Source organism: Grammomys surdaster, unplaced genomic scaffold (genome assembly GCF_004785775.1).
Source record: "Grammomys surdaster isolate TR1022 unplaced genomic scaffold, NIH_TR_1.0 136, whole genome shotgun sequence".
NCBI lineage: Eukaryota > Metazoa > Chordata > Mammalia > Rodentia > Muridae > Grammomys > Grammomys surdaster.
Window position 1 is genome coordinate 300,142 of NW_021604594.1, and position 9,263 is coordinate 309,404.

Here is a 9,263-nt window from a genome sequence, read left to right on the forward strand (position 1 = left end):
TTTCTTTCTTTCTTTCTTTCTTTCTTTCTTTCTTTCTTTCTTTCTTTCTTTTTTTTTGTGGGAACCTTCTTTATCCTGGCCATCACTGTCCTAGCTGTCAGCCAGGATGGCTGCCATTCAAGACAACTTCCTGACTGCCTCCTCCTTCCTACGGTGGCTCTTAATGGCACAACCTTCAAAAACATGCAGGTGAGGCTGAAGTAACATGAGATGCTCCAAAGGACCTCTCTGCTGCGGTTCACCACGCAGCCTCTCTAAGAAGCCGCGTGCAGTTCCTCACTGTGTTTCCTGAGCAGTGCCCTGGAGACAAATGGGCACACCCTCTCAGCACCATCCTCCCGGGTCACAGAGGAGTTGAAGTCAAGCCCAAAGAGTGTGCCGAAGGTCTGAAGGACCATTCTGTCCCAGTGCTTCATCTTCCACACCCACAACTGTCCAAAGTCACTTAACTTGTCCCAAATCAGGTCACAGAACAGCAGGAGACATTCCTTTAGCAAAAAAAGTTCACATTCTTATCCTGTATCTTGTATTGGTAGGTGAGACTTCGAGCCTGCTGGGCTGTGGGTTTCGATGGCCTCCTCCAGAGGATGCTCAGCTGCCCATGCACATCCTTGCAGAATCCAGTGGCCAGGCCCTCAGCTCACAGGATCAGGTGGCTTTGATGACTGAGGCCATTCAGCAGGATGTCATTCTCCTCATCCTCAGCACCCCCAGTGTCATGTACAAGGGCTACCACGTTTCCCTTCAGTTCACAGCACACCATGGCTCTGCAGTACTGCATGAAGTCCAGCACAGAGACCGCCCCCATGCCCACGCTCAGCAGTACACTGAGGTTCTCCACCAACAGCACCGGGGACTTCCATGGAGACTCCCCACTGTCCGCAGGCTTCAGGGTGTCCTGTATAAACTTATACAGCGACTGCAAGTTTCCTGCACCATCCTCTCTGAGAAACTGCAGGGGTGAGGCTCCTCCTGAGAGTGGAAGAGGACTTCCACAGAGGACTTGAGGCCCTCCAGGAACACAAGCTGCCCTCGATCCCGAGCTGCTGTCAAGCTGACACCCAGTTTCTGTCCCACAATATTGTAATGGCTGAAAGACTGGATGAGTGCCACAAAGCAGACTTTACAATTAGCTTTCAGGTAGAAGGAGAGGAAGCGATGCATGAGGAACCTGCCATCTGTCTTGGCATCACAGAGGAGAGTCAGTTTCCCCTGCTTGGTCCTGTCTGGGGTGGTGCTGAGAAGGTTGTTGAGTTCCGGGAACATTGTGAATTGGGATAAAAATTATGGTTCTACAGAAAGAATGAAGGCTCAAATGAGTTTCTAAATCAACCTCTTGTCCCAAGACTCAGTCCAACCCCATTTTACCCAAAGGATGAGTTCCATGATGATGAGAAGCCAGCGTCATAATATGTAATGAAGTCACAAGGTCAGAGGCAACCCCTGCAAAAAGGACAGTGACAAGATCCTCCTCTAAAGCAGTGGTTCTCAAGCTAAGGGTCAGAACTTCTTTGGAGGTTAAATATGCCTTTCACAGTGGTCCCATATCAGATATCCTGCATGTACTTACATTATAGCTCATAACAGTAGCAAAATTACAGTGATGAGGTAGCAGTGGAGTAATTTTATGATTGAGGGTCACCGCAATCTGAGGAACTGTATTAAAGGGTCATAACATTGGGAAGGTTGAGAATCACTCCCCTAAAGAAACCAGCCGAGGCAGAGCCATCACAGAATTCCCTGGCCTGTGGAGCTGGAGTGTCCTTGTGAGATGAGGCACTTCCAGCCTCACATGGCCCTTGTCAGTGAATGGGGGATGAGCTGTTCTTGCTCAGGAGGCTAGGCTACACTGTCCTGTGCATTTTGTAGTGGAGCAACTCTGGGCACTCCATCCCAAAGGATGACCTCTGCTGCATAGAACATCGTTAGCATCTTGCTAGAAAGGAAAAATGCTCACACAGGCTACCTCTTGGGATACAAAACCAGTCTACTTTATTTATTTCATGAACTGTATTTACTGTCCACCACAGGGACCTTCTACCCATTGTCCACCACAGGGACATCTTCCCCACTGTCTACCACAGGGATGTGCTTCTCACAGTCCAAAACAAGAAATCCTCCCCACTGTACACCACAGGGACATCCTCCCCACTGTCCGCCACAGCGACATCCTCCCCACTGTACAACACAGGAACATCCTCCTCACTGTACAACACAGGGACATCCTCCTCACTGTCCATCACAGGAAAATTCTCCCCACTGTACAACACAGGGACATCCTCCCCACTGTCCACCACAGCGACATCCTCCCCACTGTACAACACAGGGACATCCTCCTCACTGTCCACCACAGGAACATCCTCCTCACTGTCCACCACAGGGACATCCTCCTCACTGTACAACACAGGGACATCCTCCTCACTGTACACCACAGGAACATCCTCCTCACTGTCCACCACAGGAAAATTCTCCCCACTGTCCACCACAGGGACATCCTCCCCACTGTCCACCACAGGAACATCCTCCCCACTGTACAACACAGGGACATCCTCCTCACTGTACACCACAGGAACATCCTCCTCACTGTCCACCACAGGGACATCCTCCTCACTGTACAACACAGGGACATCCTCCCCACTGTCCACCACAGCGACATCCTCCACACTGTACAACACAGGGACATCCTCCTCACTGTACACCACAGGAACATCCTCCTCACTGTCCACCACAGGGACATCCTCCTCACTGTCCACCGCAGGGACATCCTCCACACTGTACACCACAGTGACATCCTCCACACTGTCCACCACAGCGACATCCTCCACACTGTCCATCACAGGGACATCCTCCTCACTGTCCATCACAGGGACATCCTCATGTAGCTCAGGCTGGCCTCAGACTCATCATGTGGCTGATGATGATCTTGAACTTCTGATCCTCCTGTGTTGGGAATAGAACCTAGGGCTTCATGAATGCTAGGCAAGCACGTTACCAATCATGCCACATCCTCAGCCCACTTTACTCTATTTTTTTGTTGTTTTTTGTTTTTGTTTTTGTTTTTTCGGGACAGGGTTTCTCTTTATAGCCCGGGCTGTCCTGGAACTCACTCTGTAGACCAGGCTGGCCTCAAACTCAGAAATCCGCCTGCCTCTGCCTCCCAAGTGCTGGGATTAAAGGCATGCACCACCACTGCCCAGCCACTTTACTATAAAAAACAGTTTTACATATTAATAATGTATTCATCCTTCATGTGGGTTTCTAGTTCTTCATCTTGTCCTAAAACTCAATCCAACCCCAGTGTACCAAAAGAATGATTCTCTTTCCATCATTGTGATAAGTAATGAAATTACAAGGTCAAAGCAAAGTGTAGGAGCTCACCCTTTTGAGCAAGTCTAGTCCATTCCTTATTAACAGAGAAGGATACCTGAAACATTTGTGAGTGAATGGAGCAGGAAAACTATAGTCATGGCAAGTATACAACCACAGCCAAACCTATATGCAGAACATAGGCAAGTATCCTGGAGCTTCCTCTTGCCTTCTCCTTGGTATCCTCTAAAGAGACCTTCATGGAAGAGGAGTCACAAAGCCCATTAAAAGGTTAATTTCTGAGAAGCAAGACAAAAATCTCCCTAACTCTCAGCCTGGAGTTCAGAATGTAAGAGATGTGCAGTAAACGATGGTGGGGCGTGTCTTGTCTTATTCATGCATTTATTTGGCTGTTCACTTATTTTCATGCGCAAATCCTGCTCAGGATTTCATATATGCTAGGCAGCTGTACTGCCATGGAGTTATGGTCCCAATCCCTCATCATCTATATTATTAATATTAATACAAAAACAGCAGTGCTGTGCCACAGCAGATGATAGCATAGTTCCACCTCAGCTATATCCTCACAGCACCCACCACAGACCCAAAGGCATGGATTTCCAAAGTTTACCATGTGTAAAACCAAAGGCTCACATGGCACAATGGTTGCATGGACCAAAATGTGGCTGTGTCTTCCTCAGCTTGCTGAGTAACTAACCTTGAATAAATAGCTCCCCTTTCTGAGTCACTCAAAAACTTGCAGATCTTTTGCCTCCCCAGGACGCTGGACCAATATAGAGTTGGAAAATTCCTGAAATAAGGGGGTTCTTTCATCCTGTTTATCTCCCAGGTAATATTAGAGTTGTCCATCCCCATCTTTAATTGGGCTTCTGTGCCTCCAGATGGGTTGAATTTTGTGCCTCAAGGTGAAGTCCAGAGTAAGGGACGTCAGTCAAGATTTCCAAGCATGGAAACACAATGGATAAAGGAGCAGGCTTTGGAGCTAAGAAAGTCAAATCTTAGCATTGGGAACATCCAGATGTTCTGTCTTGAGCAAGCCTTTCATCCATGTATAACTTCCCTGAGTCTGTTTCTACATGGCAGGGATAATAATGATTGGTGGCATAGTGTGATCTATGCAAGGCACTTGTCACAGCTGGTGAGTGCTCAGTAAGCAGTAACAATCAGCATATGTTTATGCCTCTCTCTCTCTCTCTCTCTCTCTCTCTCTCTCTCTCTCTCTCTCTCTTTCTCTCTCTGTCTCTTTCTCTCCCTCCCTCCCTCCCTCTCTCTCTCTTTCTCTCTGTCTCTCTCTCTGTCTCTCTCTGTCTCTCTCTGTCTCTCTCTCTCTCTCTCTCTCACACACACACACACACACACACACACAAACACCACACACCCTGTGTCTTATATCTCCAGGCCTCATTGAAGGTTTGACTCATAATAAAGAATTTAATATTGGGTTTTCTCCAAAGCAGAGCCTGAGACAAGGATTTGAGTACACATCCTATAGTTACTTTGGGGGAAGTGCAGAAACGTTGCTAGAGGAAGAGAGGATTCATCTTGGGAGAGGCAAGCAGCCAATAAAATTTATGCTGTAATGTCAGTCAGCTTAGTAGATAATGGAGAAATGGTGCCTAGTATACACTGTGTGTTTGTTCTATTTAATATGTGTGATGGTTAATATTATTGTTGACTTCATAGGCTCTTCAGTTACCTAGAAGACAATCCTCTGGTCATGCCTGGAAAGGATTATCCTGACTATGTTAAGTGAGGTGGGAAGACCCACCTTTCCCTGGATTTACATCTTGGATTGTGTTTGGAAGAAGCTAGCTGTACACAGATATTCATCTCTCTGCTTCCTAAGTATGGATACAACGGAACCACCTGCATTGAGTCCCACTTCCAGGACTTCCCTACCATGATAGACAGTACCTTTGACCTGTGAACTCATATAAGCTGTCTCACTGAGTTGTGTCACAGCAACAGGAAAAGCCACTAACACAGTGGAAATATCCAGGTAGGTGAGAGACCACCCAAAACCTTCACGTGTCTAGAAGCTGTGGGTGGGGTCCTAACAATACCCGATCCATATAAACTATGTAATTAGGTCTTCAGTGAGCACCTAAAAGACATCTGCACCCATTTCTCTATTATCAGAATGCTTCTTGGACCCCACTGTACCGTCACTTCTTGAAGAGTGATAACGTTGTGGCTCCTTCATAAAAGGTATGGGGTGGAGTGAGATGACGAAGCAGAACACTCAAAATGAGATAGCGTAACCAATGATCACAGGAAAAGGGGGCCCGTTTAAGTAAAGCAGCTTTATTTTTAAGGAGGCAAAAGAAGGGGGACATCTGGCAGGAAAGAGTGGCAGTTACCCAGGGAAGGATAAATTTGAACTCCCAGCTGGGACCAGCTCAATAGGAACAGATGAAGGGACGTCTCTTGCCACAGCGAGATCGACGCCAGTGGCCTCCTGTGAAGAGAGAATAGGAGGGCGTCAGACCCTTGTCTACCCTCACATCATACCAGGAAGGTCCTTGTTCCTACCAGCTCTACACCTCACCTGGGAAGCACATCCCTGAGTAGCCAGGCTTGCTTCCTGCCACTCTTTCTTGACTCTCCCTGGCCTTCCCTTCATTCATCTCTAGCCAGACTCACCTTGGGTACACAGGGTCACACATCTGCCACCACCACGGCGAGGCTGCCCAGCAGCCCAGTATGCAAAATTCCAAGAGCTTCCATCAATCCATCGAAAGCGTTTGCAGCGACCCTAGGGAAGGTAGGAAGCAAAGGCATACATAAGGGAAAGAAAAGAGGCAGAGCCAGCACTATCCCTGCTAACTCCTCCTGACATCCTTGACCACAGGACTATGATAGATACTGGGCAAATGAACTAATGATCCACAGTGATCATCTCCACCCTCTTCCCTTCATCTCTGTGACATGATCATCCTTATATCACAAACCAAAAATGGAGCAAGGGAAACCATGTGCAACACAGTCCCCAGGCCACAAGATAGAAAAACTGGGAGGAACTTGGACCCCGACCTGATTCTAAACCCTTTATGGCACCTCAATGTCTTGTCTGGGTGGCTTCTGTCCCCAGCTCTGTAGGGGATAGTAAAGGGGAAATACAGACAGAGCTGCAGCAAGGTAGATACTAGACAGGATCACAAGGGACCATTCAGGTCTGGTACTCCCTTACCCAGCCCACGATCCTGCCTCCAATCCAGGTCTGGTACTCCCCTTACCCAGCCCGCGATCCTGCCTCCAATCCAGACTTGACCCTGGTTGATTCCCCTGACAGAGGACTGGATTCGAAAGTTAACACTGAAACTGTGGATGGAGGCAAGGGTGCCCCGATAGCATCTCTGGCAAACGAACTGCAGAATAAAACAAAAGAGGAAGAAGAGAGTGTCCCTCTTCAGCTAGGAATTCACATGGTCTCTGAGTCTCCAAAACCCATTCCCTTTCTCCCTCCCACCCTCTGTCCTTTCTTCCTACTCTTTCCCCTCCCTCCCTACCTACAGCCATGGGAAGACAGTACAGCAAAGTTCAGTACATGACCTTCTCCCCACCCAGCATCTCTGGCACATAGAGACCTGTCCCCTGTCTGTCTCTGCTTCCAGCCTCAGCCACAGGCCACTTACCTGAGCTTTGTCAAAGCATTCAGCCTTCCTAACTAGGAGGTAGCGACAGGTCTTGCATCCAGAGTCAGCCACCAGACTTGTTGTGTCTTCTTCCTTGGGGCACTGAATGTCCACATCTGTCATATCCTGACCAGAGACAGCTCCTTCATCCCCAAGACCACCTTCACTTCCAGAACCTTCTTCCTCTTTCTCCTCTTCCTCCTCCTCCTCTTCCTCTTCCTCCAGTGGCCTTATCTCTCCCTCAGGAGGACATTCTTCTACTTCCTGTCTTGATATCTCTGCCTCCTGAAGCAAATTCTCATCCATTAGTGGGCTTTTGGAGTCGGAAGTTTCAGAGCCTGGCAAGTAGAAAATTTAAGTGTACTTCCTTCATGCCTCCCCCTACTCTCCCGAGAGCTTGGGCATTTCCTGCCCCACTCCCTGAACACCGGTGTGCACAACCATGTCTAGAAAGAAACTTACAACCATGTCTCCATGAAGAGACACCCCACTTCACACATGAAGTCAAGATAGCTAAACACGATAGCTTTGAGTCCAGTTTTTGTGGGTTTGGGTTCTGGACCCAGCAACTATCAGCTTGATTTCTTTGTGAAATTACTATACAACCCCCAGTACTTCATGGGGGTACTCTGGGAATTAAAGGACATAACATGCCAAGAAAATGCTCAGTAAATTCAAAGTAAAAAGAAGCCATTGTTACTATGAATGACATTAGCATCAAGTAGAAAGGACAAAATTGGAAATGCCACAATAGAGTCAAGGCTACAGACATATCAGATGCTCTTGGGAGTCTTACAGAGTCCCTGCTCTACAGGAGTACAGGGATTCTGAAGTTGGGAATGATAAGTGATGGTACAGACCACGTGATTAAGATCTCATCTATTACACACAGGAACGAGAGAGAGAGAGAGAGAGAGAGAGAGAGACCTAAGGTAGTAATGAATGACTCACTCAGATGAAGAGCAGACGCTCCCCCGATTAGAAGAGCCAGAAGTAGAGGGAATTTCATCTTGGCGTTCTCCTGAAATAGAGAACACAGATATTTTACACACACACACACACACACCACAGCCAGACCATTTTGAACCTGTGGGAAGGAAGGTGAAGAAAAAGAAGGCAAGAATTTATTCTGGTTTTGCTTATGACAAGGTTCATGTAACCTACATAGCCTGGAACTGAATGTATAGCCAAGGGTGGCATAGAATTCCTGATTATCCTCCCTCTACTTCCAAGTGCTGAGATTATAGGAATGTACCCTCACACCTGGTTTATGTTTTTTGGGGGATTGAACCCAGGGCTGTATGCTTGCTGGGCAGGCACTCTATCGACTGAGCCCCAGGCCCAGCTCCAGGAAGCCCTTCCTGAAATAAAGCAGACCATAAAGATCAGCTCAGGCTAGCTTCCCTGCAAGCCCATAAGTAAAATGGATTATTTATTCATTTATCCATTGATCTACATTAATGAGCTCATCAGTGTCTGCAATATGAGTGAAAGGAGAAGCAAGATTGTTGGCCTTCCTAGAAATACACAGCACTTAAATCCTGTGTTTCTTCCCTCAAAGCCAAATAAGACCCTCCTTTCCTCATCTTGTGTCTTTCCCTGACAAGGAGAGTTTGCCTGCCCTTCAGAAGCGATGCTCATTTCACTAGCACCAACAAAAGCTGAAAGCCACATGAAGCCCTGCTAGCCTCCCAGAGCCCTCAGCCTAGGTCAGGGCCCGCCCCAGCAGCAGGACATCCCAGTAACGAAAATACTTACAGGCCCTTGTGGGTCTTGTCAAGTTTGTTGTTTCACAGTGGCATTTATAGACACCTTGGAGGAAGTCCCCTGGGGAAGGGAGGTTTGTGTCAGCCAGAGGGGGAGGGTGGGTTGATAAGAGCCCTTTCTTCATTTCTTTGAGGAGTCTACTCCTTAGCCACCACATGTGGTGGGAAGCATTGAGTTTTTGGTCTGAGCAAAGAAGCCTCACTCTGGGCTGCATTTCTGACTCGCCTTAGGAGCTTCTCCAGTTCATGGTTCTGCTTTGTCTAAGGCACTGGAGGAAGCATCATTATCTGTTAGTTTAACTTGTACCTTTGACCAGTTTTGCTCTTTACAGACTATTGTTTTAGGCAGAAAAATTTCCTCACCTGTATGTAGGGAAGTTTTTACAAAGTTATTTATTGGCTGATTGTACCATCAAAACAACTGGGCTCCTCACCGACAGGACAATGACTAAAATGTGTCTCGTCTGTTGGAGAGAGAATGTCCTGCATCTACAACTGTTCCTCCAAGCCTGAGGAGCCATGTGTGCCGTATTAG

At 47.5% G+C, this 9,263-nt stretch overlaps 1 protein-coding gene and 1 pseudogene across 1 annotated transcript; both read right to left on the reverse strand.

Moving 5' to 3' along the window:
* Positions 1-465: 465 nt before the first annotated feature.
* Positions 466-1,266, reverse strand: LOC114617292 (annotated as a pseudogene).
* A 4,345-nt stretch (positions 1,267-5,611) lies between these two features.
* Prg2 (proteoglycan 2, pro eosinophil major basic protein) lies at positions 5,612-8,758 on the reverse strand. Its single transcript, XM_028763049.1, has 6 exons — positions 8,721-8,758; positions 7,914-7,983; positions 6,963-7,300; positions 6,564-6,695; positions 5,971-6,082; positions 5,612-5,785 (listed from the first exon to the last, which is right to left on the reverse strand). The coding sequence occupies exons 2-6, from the start codon at positions 7,969-7,971 to the stop codon at positions 5,727-5,729; spliced, it is 699 nt and encodes a 232-aa protein (XP_028618882.1). The 5' UTR covers positions 7,972-7,983; positions 8,721-8,758; the 3' UTR covers positions 5,612-5,726.
* Positions 8,759-9,263: the final 505 nt, after the last annotated feature.

Excerpts from the sequence above, each read along its gene's own strand:
- Prg2 (XM_028763049.1), bottom strand. The coding sequence starts at position 7,971 with ATGAAATTCCCTCTACTTCTGGCTCTTCTAATCGGGGGAGCGTCTGCT. Across the intron at positions 6,083-6,563 it reads GAGGCAGGATCGCGGGCTGG|GGTCGCTGCAAACGCTTTCG; the intron begins GTAAGGGGAGTA and ends TACCTTCCCTAG. Across the intron at positions 5,786-5,970 it reads TGTGACCCTGTGTACCCAAG|GAGGCCACTGGCGTCGATCT; the intron begins GTGAGTCTGGCT and ends CTCTCTTCACAG.